At 35.6% G+C, this 24,713-nt stretch overlaps 1 protein-coding gene across 6 annotated transcripts in view; it reads left to right on the forward strand.

The window, feature by feature from the left end:
- PIK3C2A (phosphatidylinositol-4-phosphate 3-kinase catalytic subunit type 2 alpha) overlaps positions 1-24,713 on the forward strand; it is a 76,348-nt gene that overhangs the window by 37,787 nt on the left and 13,848 nt on the right. For 5 of the 6 annotated variants that reach the window (XM_049821002.1, XM_049821003.1, XM_049821001.1 and 2 more), the window contains 19 exons: positions 1,836-1,942; positions 3,645-3,802; positions 6,834-6,954; positions 7,640-7,751; positions 8,349-8,428; positions 8,530-8,593; positions 11,143-11,286; positions 13,521-13,563; positions 13,651-13,864; positions 13,947-14,069; positions 15,708-15,875; positions 19,195-19,303; positions 20,072-20,214; positions 20,849-21,037; positions 21,512-21,605; positions 21,871-21,965; positions 22,294-22,474; positions 23,113-23,217; positions 24,260-24,352. In XM_049821002.1, the coding sequence (XP_049676959.1) occupies positions 1,836-1,942; positions 3,645-3,802; positions 6,834-6,954; positions 7,640-7,751; positions 8,349-8,428; positions 8,530-8,593; positions 11,143-11,286; positions 13,521-13,563; positions 13,651-13,864; positions 13,947-14,069; positions 15,708-15,875; positions 19,195-19,303; positions 20,072-20,214; positions 20,849-21,037; positions 21,512-21,605; positions 21,871-21,965; positions 22,294-22,474; positions 23,113-23,217; positions 24,260-24,352 (2,343 nt within the window). The remainder of the gene's footprint in view (positions 1-1,835; positions 1,943-3,644; positions 3,803-6,833; positions 6,955-7,639; positions 7,752-8,348; positions 8,429-8,529; positions 8,594-11,142; positions 11,287-13,520; positions 13,564-13,650; positions 13,865-13,946; positions 14,070-15,707; positions 15,876-19,194; positions 19,304-20,071; positions 20,215-20,848; positions 21,038-21,511; positions 21,606-21,870; positions 21,966-22,293; positions 22,475-23,112; positions 23,218-24,259; positions 24,353-24,713) is intronic. The other variant, XM_049821005.1, reaches the window with a different exon arrangement.

Consider the following 24,713-nt stretch of genomic DNA (forward strand, 5'->3'; position numbering starts at 1 on the left):
GTGTAGTGCTTTTATACTCTGGTTAAAGTGCTTTGAGTACTTACTTGTAGTATTACTTAATTTCTTTAAAAAGAGATCCTACATAAAGAAAATCTAACATTTGTATAGCTAGCTTCTTGATTTGAAATGATTGAGTTTCGTGTTGTGTGCTGCTCAGCAGTTAGCTGAATCTTTATCAGGTGTTTACCTCTCACTTGGTCTGTTAACTTCCTGTTTCCTTGTACGATTGTATGATTTATTTTTTTTTGTTATTGTGTAATTGCTTAAAGAATACATGTACTAGATACAATTGCACGGGTTTGCCAGCAGGTCTTGTGCAGTTGTGCAGAAGTATTTTTATGTGATTGAACTTGTCTGAGATGTTGGAATAGAAGAACCTTTTTAAGTTTAAGGTATTATACGTGCTCCTGAATTTCATTCCAGGCTTTGTGGCTTTACAGCTTCCTGCTCTAATAGCTTTCCATGGTATGGCTAATCCCCAGTTATGTAGAATTTATCCTTTTGAACTGATCAGTGTTCATCAAACCAATATTCTATCTGAAATAACTAGGATTAAATGCAATTAAAGTGGCAATTATGGGTTGCACATATTACCCTTCTAAGTTTATGCTATACTGTTTAAACAAGTTAATTTGAGGGAAAAAAAATGCTAAAAGGAAAAGACCTGACAGTCCCTATCTCTACGTGTTACAGATTTGACCCCTTTTCTGAGACAGTATAATTTGACTATATTGTCTGGTATGATCTAATGAAATCAGATGCTCAGCTAACTTTGTCAGCTAATAATAGATAACCCACATACTAGTTAAGTGATTAATCACTATTTCAAAGATGAATAAATTGTGATGATTTTCAGAAAAAGTGTAGTGCAGTCTGCTTTTTTTCTGGACTCCTGGGTGGATTAAAGGTTTCTATAAGCATTATAAAAGCTCTGGATGTAAAATGTAACTGGCCAGAAGGCTTCATCTCTGTGTGCAATGACCCTGTGTTGGACGTGAGCAAACTCTTCAAGGTCGATTTATTCTAGGGAGTATCTGGTTGGAGTTTCATGAGTGCTTCAGGCTAGTGGTGGCTGTTAGACTACAGACGATTGAGTTCTACCTCAAGCCCACTGGCTGTTCCAGCAGCTCTCTGCTTTTTGCTTACACTAGCATTTGTATGGCTGTATTGTGAATTGGATCTGAAACAGATACAGATTAATAACTGCTGCAATTTTTTGTTTGTTTGGGGTTTTTTAAGTTTATTAGATTTTGTTGTTTGAAACTGTATTTATCTTAGCAATTCTTTTTTAGATTGGGTACTTTAGAGGTGGTGGTGGGTGCATATGGCATAAGGGATTAAAACGGCAGTTATTTGATACCACGAGATTAGTTCTGAGTTTAGTGTTCTGAATGCTACTTCCTTCCAGTGTACAATTTATCTTTTCCTGCTTTGTAGGAAAAGGTAAACATGGGCGGAACTGATGTGTAATGGTTGATTCTGGGACTATACTGAAGGCTGAATCGCAGAAGTGGCGGAAAAAACATTTGTCTGTCTTCCTCCTCTGGTTCAGCAAAATCTAGGCAAATTCTAATGCAACAGGTCACTGCAAGCTCAGTTCCTGAGCTCTCAATCTTAACTGATAATGATGCTGTCAAATAAATTATCTGTAAAGGAGTCACTAGTCCAGTGAATCTTTACTTTTCAACTTAGTAACGATACACATTTTTCTCCTTATAGAAGTAGACATAAAGCTAACGGTAAACCTCAGACTCCTGAAAATCTATCATCTACACATGGCTTTGCTGGTTTTAGGAATATGTTTGCAGCTACTTAAATACTGTATTATCTTTGAGTTGCAGAAAGACAATGGGACCACTGGCATGCTGACAGAAAACGTGCTTCTCCAAGAAATTGAAGGGCAGAATCAAGAACTGTCAGCTTTTTCTCAAGCAGTTACGAAGTAAGATATTACTGAACACAAATTAGCTCTCGGAAAATAAAAAAAACCTAAATAACTCATTTTCAGTTAGGTTAACAGGGCTAGTCCTATGTTTTTTGCTTGATGAGGTGAATTTCAGTATGTGTCCTTTTTCCTTATCCCAGTTTTTCCTGGTATTGTGTTGTTTGTTCAAAAATGCAATTGAGTTGTTTAGGTGTTCAGTCAGGGTTTGGATTATCATAGCTCTTCTTTATTCTTTTGGTCCTGTGACTTTCCTGTCATTTTTTTCCTTGTTTTCATAATACTTTTTTATCCTCAAACTATTTTTCTGTATTTCCATATATCTGTACCTCCTTATTCTACCTGTTTTTTAATACAATTTATTCTGAAAGAATTTGAAGTCTTTTTTTCTTAGGTGATGCACCTCACTAAATCCTGTCACTCAGTGCTCTCATTAAATGCTGTCATTTTTATTGCTTCCACAACTAGAATTCTGTAACAAATAAAACCTTCAAACTTGTTCCTGCTTTGATCAGGTGGTTAGGTTTCTTAAAGGTCATACCAAAGAAGATGGGACTTGATAGCCTAGAATACTCCTTCTGGGTTTTTTTGCTTACTGCCACAATTTAATGAGTTTGGGGTTTTTTTGCTTTATTCCTAGAGAAGACAAACTTGGAGTCTTGCCTTTTTTCCTCTCAAGATCAAAATCCAAGACATAATGGGGGAAATGGAGATCTTTGAATCTGAAGGATAACAGCCACTTTTTAAAACAGGAACGTTTATGAAATGAAAAGCCAACTCCATAAAACCAATAGGAAGTCATATACCTGTGAAACTTACTGATGAACAACATTAAGACAAAGCTCACATAAAAAAGACTTGTTGTAACAGTTTCCAGTTAAATCTAATTGTTGCCCTTTCTTTCAAGACCCAGTCCTTAAAATGTTGATGGATTTTTTACTGGGCAACTTTTGCTACAGGGATTCCTTTCTTTTTTTTCCCATTCATGCTATCATCAGGAATCAAGCTGATGAAATAGATGACTGTTACAGATGAGTTCTGTTCTTGATCTCCTATAGTACTGCTTTAATGTTGGCAGAAGGTTAAGGTTAAATTATTTTATCCATGTTAAATAGCAGAAGATAAAAAGCAGCTATTAGAGTACTGTCTATTCATTACTAGTTGAATTTTTTATACTGTTTGTCCTAAATAAAAGCCTTTCCTTTAATTTAGGCCTCTTAACTTCCACAACTTGGAATAACTACCTTCTGCATAGTATCTAAGTTCAGATTAGACTGCTGAAAATTGAAACTTGTGAAGTTTTGTGGCCTTTTGTACATAAAAGAAATTACTCTTTTTTTTTTTTAAACCAATTTTTAGCAAATGCTATGGATTAGCTTTTTAAAAACTGTCTTGGAGCTTAGTTTCTGCAGAAGCTGGATATGTCCTGTAAGCATTGACCTATTAAATATTTTAATCTGTATGGAAAACCTGCCTAATTATAAGCTAGGTTTTTTTCCTGTCTAACTACTACTTGTGTAATTACTGTGGGCAGTGATCTGTTGACAGTAGAAAAATTAAATGGTGTTTTGTACATACAATTTAGGTAAAGAGTACAATTTAGGTAGTCTTTACTGTTCTCGCTTGTGGTTATTACCGTGTTATTTTGCTGTAGTCTTAGACTTATCCATTGCAATGTTTCATAAACCTTCTCTACTTTCAGATTGAGGACCAAGTTTCCTTATGCTAATCAGCAAACAAATCCAGGCTTTGTGCTGAGTCCAATTATGCTGCAAAGAAATATAAGCGGGGAGAGTGCCAGTATCAAGGTTTCTATAGAAATCGAAGAGTTCCAGCAACCAGTAACTTTTACGTGTGATGGTATGTTTCTGCTTTTTAAATTGGAGTTTGCTTGTAAGACTTAGAATGGTGGTTTAAGACTGTACACTCAGTCTAGGCTAGTGGCTTTCAGTTTTTGTAATCCCTGGGTCTCAGGTGCATGGGTTGCATGTGGGGAGTGTGGAAGAAATAAATTAAGAAAGAACCTAATTCTAGGTCAGTGCCTCCATCAAAAAATATTTAGAAGCTGACAAAGTGTAACTTTTTTTAAAAAGGAAGTGTTCTGGCAAACCAGAAACACTATTCTATCCACAGCTGGGAATGTTAAAACAGTTTTTCAAGAGTTTGACCTACTTTATGGTAATTGAGGGGACAACGACACCAGGACTGAGATTCTTAACTTTTAATTTAATTTTTTTATTTCAACGCTCTAACACGTGTCTAAAATTCTTGCAGGCTGTCTGAAAATTCAGACAAATTGCTGTTGGGAAATAAGAATGAACACTGAAATTATCTATTACTTGACTTCAACATATGCATATGCACACAAACACTAAAATAATACTGTTGTGATGTGCCACAACTAGCTGGTCCAGTTTTGTGGGTAACCAGGAGTATTAGTTGGAGTGAAACTTCTAGGTTTGCCTTGTTACTGTACATAAATTTATATTATCTGTGCAGTCAAGACTGCACAGCCTGTTTGTATTAAAGGCTGTAACTCTGGATGCTATCAACTGCTGGCAGTTCTTGGTGATAAAGTAGTTGATAATAAATTACCTCAGGAGCAACTTACTTTTTAGCATCTATAGTGCTGTAGTCTCTTAGCCCATGTAAGCATTCCCATTCCCAGACGGTGTCACCTTGTAATGGGTCTGAGCTGTGGTGTTTTGTTTATTATTTGGTTCTCTATCTGTAGCACTAGATGCTTTGGAGTTGGTTGTTCTCAGAAGAGATGAAGTTGCTCTATCACTCACTTAAGCTGCTGTAATGGAAAATGAGCTCTCAATGCATAAGTGCTTTCATTCTATATTAATTTGCTGGGCCTTTGAGTTATTCTGCTGTGATTTAATACTCTTTTGTTAAGAAATGAGGTGGACAGTAAGTGTAGCCTAGGAAGGGTTTCTGCTCTTCATTCTTAAGATTACACTTTCCTAATATAACAGGCTTAATCCTTTCCTACAAAAGGCTTTGGTAGCGTAGCTAAAATGTTATGGCATCGGCCTTTTATTTCTAGAAGTTTTGTGAATACCTTGGAATGTGTTTTGTATTCTAGACCCACGTCTTACTCTTTGTGCTTTCTGCTCTCTTCCTTTTTCTGATGCTGAAATTAATCACAGTTAAACTGCTTGTCTTCTGTAGCTAGTGAAAGATAGGTATCTGTAGCTCATACGTGGCTAGTAATAGGCATATTGAAAGTTACTCTCTTCCTTTAATTCCTTCTGTTCTTGGTCAAGTTGTTGCATACCTTAGCATCCTAATGCTAGAACTACTTTAGTGTGGCTTTCAGTCCTGCTCAGAAGGAGCTGCAATCTTTTAGTATTCTAACAACTCAATGTGTAGAAAGGACCCAGGAGGGAAACAGATGAACTTCAGAGCTTATTTGGGTATACCTATTCATTTTGCATTTGTTTATTAGACTTTACATGGAAGTACAAGTCTACCTGAACAATTATTGTGTGTCAGCAAGTAATGAATGTCTTTCAAATAGATGGAGGGCAGGAAAAAGGTGGTAACATCTTTACATTACTCCACTAGGCTTTGCAGGACTGGCAGACCTTTGTCAATGCAGCCAGTGACTATAACCCATAAACTGTTACTGCATCTTTTTTCTCTATCAACCACCATATTCTCTGCTGAAGGTGGTATAGCAGTTTCACTCTAGATCAATAATAAGTTAAATAGTCTTAATAATGAGTTAAATCATTTTTCTGATTTCATACTACTTGTTATTCCTTGTTCTTGAATTCCACATACTCATTCTTCAGATGCTATCAAATACCTCTATGCTTGTAATAACTAAGTCATCGGAGATGAAGCACTTGCGGTATCTTGTGGAAAAGATTATTGTGGCATTACCTCTCTATATCCACCATAGTAGTAACATTTCTTCCTTTACAAAAAAGAAAATTCCAGAAAACTAGGAAGGCCCCTGGAGGGGGGAGAACACTCTGAAGCTACTGATTAAAAACAATGGTTTATACAGTGTTTTTTACAGAATTTTGAGCCACTTAGTGACATTGGTTGCAAATTATTTAAAGAAGATCAGAAACTAGGTAGGGAGAGGTAGAGAGCATTTTGTACTTAAAACGTTTGTGGTGTTAAAACATATCTATGGATTTTTCGTCAGTGACAGCTGGTAGCTGTGTGCAAATGAATTTTGGGTTTGACTAGGATTCTTTCATTTGTTCTGTAGTTGCTGGATGGCAGAGAAAGACTTTTCAAAAAAGTATTTGGAGCCTGATGTGAAAGTACTAGTAGTTAAGAGTTGCTTTTTGCAAAGGCTTGGTGATGCTTACTAAGATCTGATCTGTGCAATGTGGAAACTGCCCTAGACAAATGGAAAGGAAAATGCAGAAAGAACTTTCAGTAGGATTTGCCTCTGCTACAGCTGATACTTCCCCAAAAGCAGAAAAAATAGAGAAGTTCCATCTCCAACTCTTCAGATAATGATTTTTAAAGTCTAAGCAGCTCTGGGATCACTTACCTATTTGAATTCCTTACTAAATAAGGCAAATCTATAATGAAAAAAACCCCACGATCCTCATATATAAACTCCTGAAAACAGACTGCAGACTGGTTTTTGTACTGATGGTCAAGTAACTACACTGTATCCTAATTTAAAAAGGATTTATTGTTTTCTTAAACTACAGGCAGGTTTTATAAGGTGCCTTTCTTTGTGAGAAAAAAGTGAACATCTCAAACTATGAGATTTAGGAGATTATAGAAGCATAAGAGTCTTCCCTGAAGTATAAAAATAAATTTCATTAAATAACTACAATTTGTGGGTAAACAGTAGCTAATAATACTTGCTATAGATTTATATTTAACTTTTGGATATAATTTCTTTAAACAGTGAGTTCCCCTGTTGAGCTTATAATAATGCAGGCACTTTGCTGGGTGCATGATGACTTGAATGAAGTGGACATTGGCAGCTATATCCTGAAAGTTTGTGGCCAAGAAGAAGTTTTACAGAAGTAAGCAAACTCTTTTTCATTTATATTTAACTTCGTGCTTTTTCATGGCACAGTTACTGGAAAGTATATCTTTAATGATTAAATGTGTGAAAGCAGAAGTCTTAAATGTAGAAGAGTCACACTTTGCACAAAGATCAGAAGTCTTTATAGTTGCTCTGGGATACAGCGAAGTAGGTTCCCAACACCTTCCTAGAAATCTGTTCTAATCTGCCATCTGTTGTGTTGAACACAGGTTTGGGGTTTTTTTCAGATGCAGATTTCTAGAGTATTTCTGTAGATGGATGTTGTATTTCTCAGCTGCTCTTCAAATATCAGCAACCGGGAAAAAAAAAAAAAATCTACCAATGTTTTCTAATACTCTGAAATAATCTGTGGGGAGTTTTTTTGATTGGTTTTGTTTTGGGTTTTTTTCCAGAACTAGTGGTTTACAAATCCCCATTAGTTTTCTAGTTTACAATATTTGGTTTCAATGTTAGTCTCAGTAGTTAAGAGCTTTAGCAAAAGTATGGGTATCTGTAATAGTATACTAAGACTGCAGAAGTAAAAATCAGGTCAAGAAGTGTGGTTTGGAGGTTGATTCCATTTCCTTATTTTGAGCCAGCAGGTTGCCTTAAATATTCCCTGTGAGTTTTTTGAAAAACGCTGCATATTTTTAGTGTAACTATAGCTTTTTTTTGTTTAACAGTAAGCACTGCGTAGGAAGTCATGAATATATTCAGAACTGTCGGAAGTGGGATACAGAAATCAAACTGCAGCTCCTGACCCGTAGTGTAATATGCAGAGATCTGGCACGAACCGTAAGTACCTCCTAAACTGCAGCATCAATGTAAGTCTTCCAAGAGTTTGGGAGTTTGCATCAGAGTTGATGGATCTGAGATGTAACCTTTTTGTGTTACAAACAAATTAGTATATCAGCTTGGTGTTGGGAATTGTATCCTTTTATACTGAGAGGAAGTGAAATAAATACTCAACTTTTGCAAGGCAAATAATTTAAGTGTGGATAATGTCTCTTATTAGACTAAGTACTATAGCTGGGAAAAGTATGCAAGCATTTGGACTAAACTTGAAGCCTGAAAGAGAAGCAACACATTTCACAGTTAAGTAAAATTTGGGAACAGTTTTTAATTAGATATGTATCAGACCATCAAAGAGGAAGGGGGGAAATTTGATATCTGCATAGTCAGGCACTTGATTGCTGTTTCTTCCCTCTTCCCCCTGTCCCTATGTGTACCTGTTTCATAGGCTATAAATTAGTTATTTCTTTTCCCCTTTGAAGAGATTGCCTTATATCTTTACCTTTCTGCTCCACAGGTATTAGTAATGAAAATTCTAAAACAGTATTACAAATTAGAGAAAGGTGAGAGCTGTACTTAATATATAATATTTTATTGCAGGAAGATGATGACAGAACACCCATACATCTAACCAAACACCTCTACAAAGTAGAAAAGCCTTTCAGAGAACCTATTATAAGGTAATATTATGTGGTTATTTTAGTAATCAAGTCCTGCTGAATTGCTGACCAAGGTTCTATTATGCTCCTACACTTGTGTTCATAGCTACTATTTCTTGCAGGTCCTCTGTTGAAGAGCTTCTTGATGTGTATCACAAGCAAGTTAACATAGCTCTTAAAAATGAGGTAAGGTCATCGTAATTTATTGCTGAACCAAAAGTTATCATGAGAAGGTTTACTAATGAGATAGTTGGAATAGACTTGCAGGTATTCTTGGGGAAACTGAGACCTGAACAAGCTGTCAAAGGGAAATTTGGAATCATGGATTTTTAGGTTGCTTTTCCTTTTTTCTTGCTAGCTTTTCTTCCTAGCTTTTCTTGCAAACTAATTACTACCTAATCATCACAATTGAAAATGTATTGTCCAAGTCCTGGGGTGCAAAATAAACTTCTCAAAAATGCTGGAGGAGATTAATTTAGGGGAATAGGAAAAGGTCTGAATCCTGACTATGTCGGTTGTTGTCAGCCATGAATGATATATTGTTAACAGATAGGAATCTACACAAAAGTGAGCAGTAATAGTTGTGTACAGTGGCAGTTATAACTGAAGCATGTTTGGAGCACACAAGTTCTATAAAAGGTGTAATAATGTCTTATTCTGCACTGTTGGATTAATTAAAAATACACCGTCAAAACCATTGTCTATTTCAGTGTATGATAGGTAGCTTAAAACAGCTTGTATGTGAAGTAGTTTGGAGTGATTTCCCAAATGCAAAAGCTAGCTGAAGATAACCTGCTTTACTCATTTCTGAAAGGAGAAGCTTTGTTTAACTCCTTATAGTAATGTAGCTTGGAGACTTAAATTCTTAAACATTAGATAACTATGTTTCTTAAACAGTTTGTATAAGAACAGTCCTGAAATGAATGACTTAATTATAATACTTTTCATTTCCACTATGTTCATTTGCCTCTCCAGGAATGCAGGTCTGAACAAGCTGATGTCCGCTACTTACGTATTCCCTTAATGTTATTTAATTCCCTTGATGGCAATTCACCATGTTCTCAAGGGTAGTTTTGAACCCAATCTTTTTGTAGAAGTGAGATGTTGCTGCTCCTTAATGATGGTGGTTTTATTGCTTTGCTCTTGTGGCTGCTTCAGCTTGCTTGTTTAACTGTGATTTCACAAGCTGAGGTGAGGAGTACAAAACATCTCAATTAAGACTTATGTTCTACTCTTTCTGCAGTCTTTTTCAGGATGGGAGATGTACCTTGTAGGTGATGATTATTAGGTCCAAATATCAGCAGCTGTTGTATTTGAAATGCTTTACTTCCCGAAGTTAATTCCTGTATGTATTTAGAAGCTGAAGCTTGCTAATCAAAGTGAAACAGGGTATAGAAATCCATAAATAACTTTGTATATAGCCTTTGATTTCACATTGTTGGACACTTTTAAAGTTATCTGTTGTCTTTTTATTGAGATTAATTTGAGAGCCTGTGAGAAAAATAGCAGTGGAAATTTTGCTTTTCACGTGTCAAAACAGCTGTTATCTTCAAAGTGGTAGCTTTGAAAATATGGCTTAAATATTTACAATGTCTTCTGACTTCTATGGTTATTTTCTTACCAGAACGAAGTTAATTGTTGCCAGGTAACTCTCAATCCAACAACTTTTAAATTCAAATGGTTTCTTTGCTATTCATTTTTAGGAAGGTCATGAGAATATGTCTGGGGGGGTGGGGAGGGTGGGGGCTGGGAATCAGTGTACATCTTACTGAGAGGCTGTTACACTAATCCCTCTTACTTAGTTGTAAGTGCTCATAAATGATTGTGAAAGAAACCTATACATTAAGCCTTTAAACAGTTATTTTGAAGCAAGTATTTTCATTTTCTGCATGTGTTCTTTGAAAATGGATCAAGACTTTGCTTATATTAAAAAACAAAACCCAGGAAGCCTAGGATAATTTAGATTTAAAATAAGTGGCCTTTCTTCTATTTGAAGAGAAGGAAGGGAATATTAGGAGCATCTTGAGTTTGTCTTAAGCAGTGTACCAGCATCTTCATTCTCTGATAAGAAGTTGATTTATTCCTTTCAAAAAAGATTCCTGTTAAGTGTGCAACCCCCCCTTCCTTTCCTTCTCCAAGGTGACAGTTTGCAATTGTTTCATGTGGAAGAACTGTTTAAATTAAATGACATGTAAGGCAAAAGTTGTAACAAACTTTTTTCAAAAGCATATGAAGGTGAGGTAAAAGAAGATAAAATTACATTATGGAAGTGACACTATAGTGTAAATGTAATTTGAGCCTATATATTTGTTTTAAGAGGGCTGAAACTGAAACACAGCTTCTTTAGCATTCCTTCCTCGGACTAATTGAATATCCTTTTTTTTAAACTACAATTTCTTTTTATGCCATGAGGGAATTTGAGCTTAATATCTCATTAGAAAATACTTGTCTGCCAACAGCTTAATAGAAAAGTTGTTGGAAACCTCCTAATGTTTTCTGGGACCCCATTCTAGAATCTGTACTGCTATGTTTTTGGCATTGATAACCGAGCTATAAGGAAGTTCTTAATACTGAGGTTTTTGTTTAATCAAATTGTTACACCACAGTTTAATGTAATTGAGATATGCATCTCATAATGACATTTTTTTGCAATTAATTTAAAAAAAAAATTAAAGCAATACTGAGTTTCACAATTGTGATCAGCTCAATCTGTTCTCTCATACATTCCTTATTAGAACCAGCATAAAGCAGTAGATCACGTAATTAAGACTGTCAGAAAAATCTGTTCTACATTCGATTGTGTAGAGACTCCCGCAATAACGGAATCGGTAAAGAAGCTAAGGAGGGCTGTTAATCTTCCAAGGACTAAAGATGCTGAGGTAAACTTTCACACTATAAATTGCATTCTGAGGTATGCTTTTTAAAACTAGATAAATACTATTTCATAATCTTTGGTAGTTGCAAGTACCAGCAACAGTTCTGTCAGGGTTATGTTTGTAGTTTTTGGTGTTGTGTTTTGTTTTGCTTTTTTTTACCTGGTATCTTCCATTTATTTTAACATCTCTTTGCTGTTAATGCATTAATCGCTTGCTTTTGGAATCTTTTCCTGTTGAAAATGGTAACTTTTTTAAAACTAGCTTTAAAATACTGTTTTCTGGTTCTGTAACTACAGACCTGTGTCATAGCAGGCGCTACTAAATCTGACCAAGGGAAACTGACAGCTAGCTCATACCTTCTAAAATCAACACAGTTATGCTTAAAGGAGGAATTCATGTCGTGAATTTTCTGTGCAGTATTTATGTGAATAGCAATAGCATCTGAAAACTCTTAACAGTTCATGCTTCTGCATTCTTGATCATATGGACAGAAATAATCTCTCAAATAGCACAGATTTTGATGATAAAACTGCCTTACGATGAAGAGTTCACTTGAGCAGAATTGGTCTCAAGTCACATTGTCAAAAACAGTCATTAAATGAAGAAGCGTGCAAAGAAAAAAGCCAAGTAGTCTTGTAAAGCTATTTCTGTTGTCCTGCTGCCTTATTGGTGGTGATTCATTTGCTGTTCTATTCACTCTTAGCTTCATCAGTTAAGTGATATATTTTTAATACTGAGCAGAAGTTGCAAAATGCACAGACCAAATATAGTTGTCACAAGAACAAAAACTCCTGTAGGGAAGTGCAGAAGACATATTAAGAAAACTTAGTGAAATACAGTGTATCTGATATTTCTTCAACATTTGCTTTTTTAATAGGAGAAAGCTGTAGAAATAATTAGATTACCCTGTAAAAATAACCTCCAAAAATAATGCTATCCCAGTAGAATTTGAAAAAGATACTTCTTTATCAGTAAAACCCTGCAGTTCTCTTGTGATGAACATTGGCTTAAACAGTAATGTGTATGAAGGCATACAAGATTGCTTTCAGAAACAAAATTGCTGTAAAAATTGGAGCCACCTGCATCTAAATGTTATGTAAGATATTGTTTGATTATTTTTTTTGTTGTTAAAGTAATTGTTTTGTGGTTGGAAGAAGTGGCCAAAAAGTAAAAGAAAACAGTAGATTGTCAAGTAGAAAATTACACGTATAGTGCTGTTTCAATAGTTTGGCATCCTGTTATCCAAAAGTACTTGCACTACTTGACAAGTATGGTGGAAACATATGGCAGTTTTTCTGAGAGGGGAAAATGATGGGATTTTTAATTTTTTCCCCTTAAGTTTCTGCATGTTTTTTATAAGAATGTGAAATTTTTTGGCAGTTAAAACTTAATGTTGACAAGCTGCTCAATTCATACACTAAAAGCGTAAGGACAGCTTTCATTTTTCTGCAGTGGTTGTGGCAAACTTCTTAGACTTTCTATGAAGCATTAGGAATTCACTGGGTCTTGGTTTTAAATCACAAACTTGGTTTTCATTAAAAGTTTTAGTTTTATCAGAAGTTGAGTTTGGCATGAAACCCTCCCTTATTAGAAGGGAGTAAATTCCCATGATTTCTTTGTCACCTGTTGGCTCCAGCAGTGTTCTTGTTGATACTAGACATTGCTGTAATACTGCATCATGTTTAGACGTCCATTTTAGCAGACCAAGAAGCAAACACAGCAGATAGTACAAAGTAACAGTACTTGCTGTTCAGTTTTCTCAGCTGTTTAACATTTTATTTGTTCAGTAAATTTATAGTAACTCTGCTTACAAAAGGTGTCTTAACAAATGCCACAGACAAAACAGCTGTTCAGACTTAAATTACTGGGTAAGAGAGCTAAGAGCTTCTGTTTCCATCTGTAACAGCCCTCACCAAGTTTTATCTCTATTCAGAGAAGTTGGAGTATCCTGAGCAATATTCCAATGTACTGTGTCTTTTAAGAGTTCATAAAGGGTGTCAGAATAGTTGTGACTTGACAAAATGTGAGCTGTTGAGCCTGGTGAATAGTTGCTGCATGATAAGGAAGTTGTGATGCTGTCAGTTAACTCTTGAGGAGCTTTGAGTAGAGAGATGTTACATAAACCCAAATATGGGCCTAATCCAGATGTTTTGTAATTTCTGTACAACATACTTAAGAGCAACAGAAAATTAATATGGGTTTCTTGGTATTGAATTCGCTCTAACTTTGCTGTGTAGGTATCCTTAAAATGTGGCAATGACACTAGCAAGAGCTCATCTGGTGAGTAAAGTTTTTCAATTTTATTTAAAAAGTGCTTTCAGGGGGCTGTTGTAGGAAGATATGCATTAAAGATTAATTATAATTTAGGTTCACTGCAGCCTGAAAACCCTCTGAAAGTGAGTATAGACCAGTTAACAAAAGCAGTTGAGGCCCTTCTGCGACTCCATATGAATTCATGTAGCAGTTCTGCAGCAATTTCTCCAAAAGATAGTAAGAGTACCAAGGAAGCATGGACTGCCACCGAACATCTCCAGTTCACAATATTTGCTGCTCATGGAATTTCTTCTGGTTGGGTATCAAAGTGAGTAATTTATTAATTGTAAAATTAATCCTTTTATAGATGGGGTTTTTCTTGTTTAATTTACTTTCTTTTCCTTGTCCAGTTATGAAAAATACTACTTGATTTGTTCTCTGACCCATAATGGAAAAGATCTGTTTAAACCTGTTCAGTCCAAGAAGGTTGGCACATACAAGAACTTCTTCTACTTGATTAAATGGGATGAACTGTAAGTGACTTTAGCATGTTAAAACTCACTAAAATATTTTGATTTAGCCACTACCTACCTAGCTAGCTGCTGAATACAGTCATTCAAGCCACACTTGCTTCTGATTCCATTTGAAGTGTTGAAAGAACAATGTGTGTGACTTACTGACCAAAATCAGAAATATTTTTCCAATTGGTATTTCACTACTGATTTTAAAAGTGGAAATGGAAATGCTGGGCAAGAGCTCTGTGCTAATGTGTTTGTAGTATACAGTTATAAGGAGTTGGGAAGGTCATAGCATTCCTTGTAATGGGAACAGCTTGTGCTGCTTAAAGAAGAATGAATAAAGCTTGCTTATAAGCAGTGCTCAAATTACGTAAATAGGGAGGAAAAGCAACTGACTTTTACTAACTTTGCTGTTAAATTGTTTTTTGCTCCAAGTACATTGTAACAGCTTTGTATCTGAATTTAAAATCTAATTTAGGATTATTTCTATAAGGAGAGCAGGTGCATAAGTGCTTAAAAGTATCTGTAGCCTGTGAGAATGTCTGGTTTGAGCTACTAAATTAAACTTGCTCTTTATGGGGCAGAGCAAGAGGGTAGAAAGGAAGAAGGAAGGCTGTGCAGAGAAGAAATAGGGAGAAGATGGCAGGTGATACCTGATAACTGAGAGGGGAAGATATTTTTCATTATCTATGCACAGCTTGCTTTTTCCCACTTAATAGTAATCAGGCAGCCTGTCATAACTGGAGCATCAGGTGAGCTCCATGTTGCCCTGTATCTGTTTCTGTGACTGTTTTTAAAGGTCAGAGGTAGACCCTGAGGAACACCCTGAAAGTCTACAGTGACAAATTATTTCAGACCAGAAATGAGAGTTTCAGGTTCTAGAATACCTGCCTTCAGAGAGTACTCCAACTACCTTTTTTCCTGATGTAAGGGATTAATTGTCAGATTTGCTGCTGGCAAGTACTAGAGTATTACAGTGATGGATGTGTTAGATTGCTTATAAGCTGCTTAATATAGTTGTAGTGTTTCATAGTGTAACTGGCTTAGTAATATGCTGTGATAACTCTTAGAATGATATTTTGATGTGTTACAGAAAAATCAAACTTAAAGAACGTTTTAAGCAATAAAAACAGTATAAACAAATATCTGAGTTTGAATTGCTCAGTGAGGTACATATTCCCCAGCTGCTTTCTTTATGGGTGTTAGTTTTATACCAATTGAATTTAGCTTTCAGTAGTTCTTAACAGATTCTCTCATTTGGATGGGAAACTATTGTCAGGTGACTCTTTAAATCTGAGAGATTAGGAGGCAGCTAAAATGGAATTGTGTGTGTCCTCCTAGTGAGTAGAGTGGGAAGACTAATTATGCTGGACAGTGCAGTTCTGTGTAAGGAATGTGATTTAATAGACAAAGATTTAAAAGGGTTGTTCCAAATCTGGCTACAGTGCAGAAGTATAATTTAGCAGTTTTTGCAAACTGTTGGTACAGGAGATAAAGTGGAGTGAAATACGATTGCATGGAAATTTAACACTTGTTCTTCAATGTTCATTAACTTCTTGAAAGCAAGAAGCATTGACAGATAATATGGATAAGCCTGTAACTTACTAACAACTGTCTTTCCTCTGACTTATTTTTAACACTTTTATTTTACAGAATAATTTTCCCCATCCAAATTTCACAGCTGCCTTTGGAATCAGTCTTATGTCTGACTTTATTTGGAATCCTAAATCAAAGTAGTGGGAGTTCTCCTGACTCAAATAAGCAGAGAAAGGGCCCAGAAGTATTGGGTCAGGTTTCTCTACCTCTTTTTGATTTTAGGAGGTAAGTATGCAAAATATGGGTGGTAATATTAATGTGATTTACTCCATATAAAGCTTACTCCACTCCCATAACTAGAGAAGCTGCTTCTCTGCCACTGAATGTAGTAGGCCATGATAAAGGTAAGAATCATAAACTGTATTGTTATGGAAATAATACCTTCAATTAAATAGGGTACAAAACATGGTTCTGTGTTGTAGTATTTTCATCTAACTGGCTGGAAAAACTTAGCTGCTGGAGGAAGTTGAATATTGTTTGGATGAAAGTGGTTTTATTTGCAGGAATTATTCATAGTTAATGTGGGCCAACAGAGGTCTTGTTAGTACCAACTGTTTGTAAGTATGGAGCAGTTGAGTATGTAAGTATAACTCAAGTTGTTCTTTGAGGAACCCACTGACATTCAGGTGTTGCCCTATAGGTCACCTGTAGTTGAAGTATCTGCAGGTGTGACTGTTTACTGAATTGATAGCCTCCCTTCTACTGAAGGAGTATGGTCTTGATAGGTGGCATTTCATGAGTTCTAATACCTGATTAGAAGATCTAAAAGTACATTTATATTGGCTAGAGGCAATTCAGTCAGTATTTGCATATATTTTAGCAGATGAAGTGTAAACAGCCAGTTCTCAGCCAATTCATGAGCCATAGTGATAGAGAATGCAACTTGCAAAAGAAGTGTTTGCAGCAGGATTAGTGTCTAGTGCAATACAAAGCAGAACAGAATCCTGACAGCAGGTAAACAATGTGTTATACTTCCATCATGTCACTGGGAAAGAAGCACTTTGTCTTAAATCTGTCTTAAGATAGGAAAGAATAGCTCTTATCTTTACCCAGTCCTGTTTGTAGAGCAAAATATGGTGATGGCTGAAATTTTAAAAATAAAAGACCTTAATTTTAAGGTCTGCAGTATTTCTAAGTACTATTATTCGTTAGAGGCATCTTTGCGTTGGCTGCAAAATACTCAATGCTGCATGTTTATAAGTTTACATATGCAGGAGCCAAGCTGGAGAATTTTGGTTATATTGATTTATTTTTTTTCCTTTTAAAATTTCCTAAATCTGATAATAGGGTGGTAATATACAAGCCAGCAAGAGAATCAAAATACTGTTTTAAAATTTAGTTATATTTTAAAATACAGGTTTATTTTCATAGGAAAAATAAGCCATTTCTTGCATCAGCCTGTTTCTGAGTAACAGAGATCCCAGGATATTCTGCAATTACTCATTTTGATTCAGAGCTGGATTTATTGAAAAAAATTAAAATAAAAGGATACTTAACAACTGTGTTAAACTTATGGCATATTTCTAGTTTGAACTGGCCTTCCTTCAAGTACAGCTGCTGGATCCTGCTATACCTTTTTCACCAAGAGTGAAAAGCTTACTGTAGCTTTCCTCAGTTAAGTGTTCCTGGATTTGTTCAAGTTACCTTGTCCTTGAAACTTTCATTATGAAGTGTATTCCAAAATGCTTATCACTTTGGGAGCTATTCAATGAAACATTAACCAACAGATTTGAACCACGGATGCCAGAATTAGGCATGATGTTGCAGAACTGATCACGCTGTTTCAAAATAGCTTCAGGGTTTATGCTTAAGATTTCCTATTTATGTGTGCTTCTGACTTCTAGGTCTTACTGGAAGCTTAAATTATCTAATTGTCAACGAAGGCTGCAGAAAGACAACTAAGTCTTTCCTGGGCAGTCACTTCTGTGTATTGCTTATGTCTGTTCCATGTGGTTTGCATCCTCTGGTTCTAGATACGGGTCTACTTGTTCTGCTTCCTCTTCTGTATTGGTGACAATTAGAACAGCTTGAGGGTGCATAAGACTTTAGGCTTTCCTGCACTGCAACAATGGTCTGCAGCTGTTTTCAGTCTCCACTGAAACTTGGATTTCTTTTCATAAAAGACGCTTATTTCAGCCTTCTGTGTAAATGTTTAATTTTGGTCTCCTATGTAAATATCACATTTCACTTGAACGTTGTTTTGACTGAAAACATGGCTTTCATTTTGATTTGCATCGCAAGTTTATCTTGTCTTCATGCTGCATGGTTTTCTTATAGTAGTTAGTTTGGGGAGAAAACTGTATTATCTGTTTATGCAGAGCACTACAGTAGTATGTGTTATGCCAGAGTTTACTGAACAGCCTATATATGGCAACTGTAGAGATGCAGGTGGTCTAATCCACTTGCAGTCTACATAAATTAAATCCAGAACTAGGTAATTAAAGTTACTAGCCAAATATTGCAGTTACAGTTAGGAATAGCATCCATAGCAGGCAGGAGCTAAAACTTTTAGCTAACTAAAACATAGGAAGAATAAAAGGTCATGTATGTGCTTTGGAAGAATCCATAGTCAAGTTAAAATCCATTCAGGTGACGTGTGTGGAGTGGCTTAAAATATCTTTATTTGTGGATGAGACAGAAGGCTGTGGCAAGTATATTAAACCGGAGGATTATTAAAAAGAACAAGCTGTTATGCTTTAATGGCATGATTTAGTAATTTTTATTGGCATCATAAGCTCCCAGTTAATCAATATTTACATATAAAGAACTGTTCTTTCATTGAAACACATATAAACCCTAAAACATCTTTTAGAATATACTTAAGGCTTGGCCTTCAAGCAGTCTTTTGAGACTCTATTTTGTTTTTTAAAGTCTGGTAGAAGTTTTATATACCTAACATTCAGCACTTAACTGATTGATGAAGTATCCCCAGTTGTGCCTTACTACAGTTGGAAATGGTATTAATATTGGGAATAAACTTGTAAATATAAATGTCATCTGATATGCGCTTGCAGAATCTAGGAATGTGGAAAGTCCAGGCAAATGGCGATGTCTGTAATATTCATATGACTGTACCTTTTTTCTGAGAAGTTAAGAAGGTGTGTATGTTCAGTTTATTCCTCAGAGGGAGCACTTAATTTAGGTGTGTCAGCACTGAACTTTTTCCTTTGCCTTTTCCACCCATGAGTTGTCTGCAGCATTTTAAAAGACTTAAAGTATAGAAGACATCCAGTGAAAAGAAATAAATTTATTTGCCACTTGATGATCATAATTCCCTTTTTTAAGCTCCGAACTGTTTAGCTAATATGGTTTGATTTCCTGTGTTCTTTTCTGAACATCACTGTTGAAATGCTCATCATAAGATAAATTCTTCTCTGCAGTAGAAACACATACTCAGCTTGAACTATCCTCCTATACCACACTAATACTTTAGAATTGTTTCCTTGTAGTGACCATTGATCATCTCCAAATAGTATTTTAATAACTAATAACTTGTTGAGGTAAACGGACTGTGACACTAATACCTGTACATGCTTTTTTCCAGATTGTTGACTTGTGGGACAAAGCTCTTGCAACTTTGGACCTCATCACATCCACATCATACGTCAGGGATGGCCAGTAAGAAAGGAAATATGGAAAGAATAGTATTGCAGGTTATATATAATTCTGACTTGATCTGACTATGTTTTGTGTGAACATTGTGACTTGTAACTCCTACGTGAGTGGTAACAGAGCAGTTGATGTTTTGGGAAGAATGTAAATATTACTAAGTCATATTTGAAAGCCAGTATAGAATAGTGATTACAAAACATCAAGGGCAAAGAATGGAAAGCTGCTGTAAGTGTATACAAGCCAGTTATGGAATTACTATCTGGAAGTAAGAGAAATTGGAGGTGCCTTGGTAGTACATGCTATTGGTACTGGGAGGGAACATCTTTGAAAACTGATCTATAGAAATATATGCTGAGATGGAAGTTGTCTAGACCCAAATAATAGCAATTCCAGTTTCTTTACAGAATTATAAGCACCTCTCCTTCTAAATTCTGAGTCCAAATTTCTCTCTGAAGAGAAGGCACCTTGTTAGGCGTGGCTTAGCAGTCCCAAAACATGGTCGGAGTTGGTGGTTGGGTTGAAACTACTGGTGCAGATTTTAATAGTTCTGTGATTAGTCTCCACTCTAAGCATCCTCACTTCACTTCTGAGGAGTACCTTATCTACTGCACTGTGCAACAACACAGTTGTCATATGTTTAAGGACCATAGTTACGTAGATTTGAGATTGATAAAAATATTCAGGAAAACACGGAAACATGTTACACATGTAGAACTAAAGAGTTCAGATGCTTAAACATCTGAGGTTGCTGGAAGGGTGAGCTTTCTGTACTGTTCTTAAGGACTTTCAGAATATATTTTTTTTTTCAGATTGACTTTCCATCCCATGCTTTTGATATTGAATACAAAATTCCTCAAGCTGCAAAGACTACTGTGCATCATTCCATAGAAACATTAGAAAAACCATTGAGAGAACATCTCCTTGCCATTCTTTCCAAGGATAACACTATTGGGTATGTTCATCTCTTTCTGGCTATGGTTTCTTTGTATGTGAGAATTTGTGGCTAGGGTACGGAATGCTTATTTATTCTTGAATTTCTTTAATATGGTTCTAGTATATTTTGAAGACCTGTAGAGACTTAAACAAGAGATTGAATTAAACTTGCAAAATAATGGTGCTGACTTAATGAATTTACTTGTGCTTTCCAATGCTGGTGTCTTAATATTCTCCTGTTACAAGACTGCTACCTTTCTGGCTGCCTGTTATATGTGCCTATTCCTACTTGGCAGTTTTTTGGTTACAGGGAGCAGTGGCAATTTCAACAGTGGCTGTTCATATGCCATGAAAGCTTTTCTGGCAGGCTTTCCCACTTGTATGCACCAAACTAACATTAACATTTTGGTTTATTTCAGATTATACTAAAAACTTGGTTTTGTCCTGCCCAAACTGTAACTTTGAACAATTGTTTCCATAATGTTTGAGGCTTTATTTTGCTTTGTTTTGACTTTTATGGAGGAAATAGCCATTTTAATTTCATTGCATTTTGTGTGTTCAATTATCTGTATATACACAATGACCAGTAGCATTGGGGTTATTCAGGTGATGGTCTGTATGCATGTTATAAACTGAAATGCTTTTGTCTGCAGGTTATCAAAAGAAGATAAAGAGTTTTTGTGGGAGAAGAGACATTATTGTCATAGTCATACTAGTAGCCTACCAAAAATATTGGTTAGTGCCCCTCACTGGGACTGGGCAAGTCTTCCAGAAATATATTCATTACTTCAACAGTGGCCTCCTTTATCACCCTTAGCTGCACTGGAACTACTTGATTCAAAGTAAGAAAAACAATGTAAATAAGTTTTCTGTTTGTATTGTGCATTAAAATACTCTTCTTAAGTAGAAGATTTTGAATGGCATTCTTGTGGAAAATATTGCTGAATTTCTTTTAGCAACAGCTAAATTTTCTTAAAATTTTAAAGAACACATGCTTACTTTATTAATGTAGGCTTAACCAAGTCATGTAGTGAAAGAACAGCAATAGTGGTTAGGATTCTGAAATCTGATTTGTGACAGGACAGCAAGCTATACAGCCAAGCTATTAAGACTGAAATTTTGAGAGGTTAGGATGCTTGTCCTAAACATGCACGTGTGTTTGCATCTTAGCTAATGAAGGTCCTCAAACTTGTAGGTCCTTTATTGAGCTGTTAAAAACTTTATATTGGTTCTTTTGTATTTAGCTGATTTCAAAAAAGAAAAAAAATCCTACACGAGCAGAATAAACTTAATGTGGATTTGTGGTGACTTTCTAGGTTTGCTGATCAGGAAGTACGAAATACAGCTGTGAATTGGATAGAGACATTAAGTGATGATGAGTTAACAGATTTCCTCCCTCAATTTGTACAGGTAAAACTTTCTCCTACACTGAAGTTTGAAATTTTTTGCTCTTGAAAACCCAAAGGAAATGCTGATTACTAGTAGCAGCAGTGCAATTGCATGCCTCTATACTTAATAACCTTAATGCATAGTAGGGAAAACAATTTGAGTAAATAATCGCTTTGTGATTGTCCTATGGATTTGCGGTGATTCTGTCTGTACATTAGTCATAAAATCTCAGTCTTCATTTAGAATTAAATCCAGATCTGGTTTATTTCATTTTCTTTGTATTTAGGCATTGAAGTATGAAACCTACCTTGACAGTGCTCTTGTCAGATTTCTTTTGGCTCGGGCACTGGGAAGCATTCGAATAGCACACTACCTATATTGGTAAGATGTTACTTTGTTCCGTTGTTCACGTAATGTGTTTACTATAAGATTAAGATTTCCAGAAAAAAATGATTGTTCTTAATATCATAGTTTGAAACAATGAACATTGTGAATGGGGAGTATACAAAATGTAGATCCTGGGGTTTTTTTTCATGAAAAAGACAGTGGCTCTATGAGGCAGAAACTTCTTGCCTTTTTATCCTGTATATCAGTAACTTCAGTTACAGTACATATAGTACTGATTCACTAAAATATTTTTTATGTCTTGGTATTGCATTGTTTGCAGTATTTTCCTGAGGAAAATTTTACTTTAAATCCTTTATTTCAGGCTCCTTAAGGATACACTGTATGATCCAAAGTTTGGTGTGAGGTATGAGCAAATTCTTGGAGCTTTTCTTTCAGTCTGTGGAAAAAGGCTGAGGGAAGAGTTGGAGAAGCAGACGAGATTAGTGCAGCTTTTTGGAATGGTAGCAGAAAGAGTAAAGCAAACAAGTGGATCTGCTCGGCAGGTGTGTATATATTTTTAATATTCTTAAAGAATATGAGACTGAGTAAACCCTCAAAACAATCCACTCAATTGCCTTTTTTAGTCTAAGTTCAGCAAAATGTTATGTATAATATATAGGAAGATCTAGGAATCCATTGCTCTGCGTTTTAACAAGTTAATGGCTTAATGAAGTTGATGTTTCTGTCAAATTTGTTGTCTGAAACGTAAGATTGTATGAGGTGATAGGGTAAGAAAGTAGGATGGTTTCTGTGTACAATAAACTGGAATTGGATTTAAACCTACTACTGCTGAAAAATGATCCCATTATGCAAAAGAATGGGATATGTTCATAGGCTTTATATTCATAAGAATATGAACTTCTAGTTTGATGGAGTGGGATGTTATCATCTGGTTCAGTAAAAAAAAAAAACCACAAGAAAACCCAAAACACAAACTTGTGTGATGTTAGTTGGCTTATGTATCTTTAATAGCTAAAACAGCAGTTACAATTTCTAGCGTTCCTTTGACACTGAGGAGTTAAAACATTGGTTTCAGGATAACTTTGTCCAGAAGTTTTCTGTAGATGCTCCAGTTAAAACAAAACAACAACAACAACAAACCAACAAAAACATTTCAGCTGACATTTTTCTTTGTCTGCAGGCTGCCTTGCAAAATGGTATGGAACGTGTGCAGTTATTTTTCTTGAAGAACAAATGCCGTTTGCCTCTCAATCCCAGTCTTGTGGCAAAAGAGTTGAACATTAAGGTATTGCACATTTGGAGTTTCAAAACCTTTTTGGAAAAACTACATATAGGCAAAGCTTTTACAAATAGAAAAAAAAAAATCAATTGAGGTGCTTGAAAACTCTTTATGCTGGGGGGAGGGTTTTAATTAAAAACTCTGATTGAACAAGGCAGTGAAATTAGCTGAGCAAAGATAAAATTTATACAAATACTTGTGTAAAACTAATGAAGGTACCTGTATTTAAAAAAAATAAAATAATCTGTAATAACTTATTATATCTTCAGACCCTGTCTCTCTTGAGACCAACAATCCTGGTTACAGTAAAACAGGAAAAAGTCCTGTTTGCAGTAGTAATCAAAAGAGAAAATTGAACAGGGCTATAAAGTTCAAACAATGGGTAGATACTGTGAAACGGGTGAGACTACCCGAGACTGGTTGTGTCCAAGAGATGCCATGAATCCAGGGAGGCAGACAGTACCTTTAATTTATTGTGATGGTCCAGCAAATAATAATGTAGGAGAAGCAGGTAAATTATTTTTCCAGAACTCTGCAAGGTTTGACAATACCTGCTCAAGCACAGTCTTGATTCTATCATCATGCATGACTGAGAACCTAAAGGTCTGTGAACACTGGATTTAATCCTGTGTGGTGAGACAGTTCATCTTGCTTTCCTTCTCTACTGTAACTATGAAACCATGGATATATACTTGAAAGCAGATAAATGGGAAAATACTGTAACACATGCAAATACCTGGTTTTTTATATCTTCTAGCTTTAAAAAAAAAAGGCTGCTGATAAAATATTTATCCATGTTTTATTCACTCTTCCTTTCAAAACATATAAAACATCATCACTGTGCAGCACTGTTGGCTTTTGCACAAGAATTCAACAAATAACAGCCAAAGGGCTCTTTATTCAAAGGAAGCACATATTAGCCACAATTGCAATGTTAAAAGTCTGAATAGACACATTGTGTGTCAAACCTGCTTGTTGTCAGAATGTCTTGTTTTCTGGGCTAGCAGGAATACTCCTTTTTGAGTATTAACACTAAATCTACTTGTAGGCATGTTCTTTCTTCAGCTCCAATGCAGTACCACTGAAAGTTGCACTGATAAATGCAGACCCTTTGGGAGAAGAAATTAATGTGATGTTTAAGGTAGGCCTTACATGTGTATTGGAGAAAAAAAGTTGAATGATAATCACTCTTTCATTGGTATCAGTTAACTTCAGCATAGACCAATAAGTTTAGTTATTTTGTGAGTTTGCTCCTGTGTATCTAGGAGCCAAGGTCTGAACAGGTTGTAAAATGTGAAAGTCAGCCTACCACATGTGAAAACTTAAATATAGCCTATTTCTCTTTTTAAGTGTGTAGCTATGAGGAAGTAAGTAGCATAATGTATAGCTAAATCATAGAAGAAATGTAAAGCGATTTCCAGAAATGCTTCCTAGAAATGTAAAGCAACTAAAATCTGTGAAGTTTAGTTTTGCTGAAACCATATTATGTCTCTAGGTAATTT

Source organism: Accipiter gentilis, chromosome 17 (assembly GCF_929443795.1).
Source record: "Accipiter gentilis chromosome 17, bAccGen1.1, whole genome shotgun sequence".
NCBI lineage: Eukaryota > Metazoa > Chordata > Aves > Accipitriformes > Accipitridae > Astur > Astur gentilis.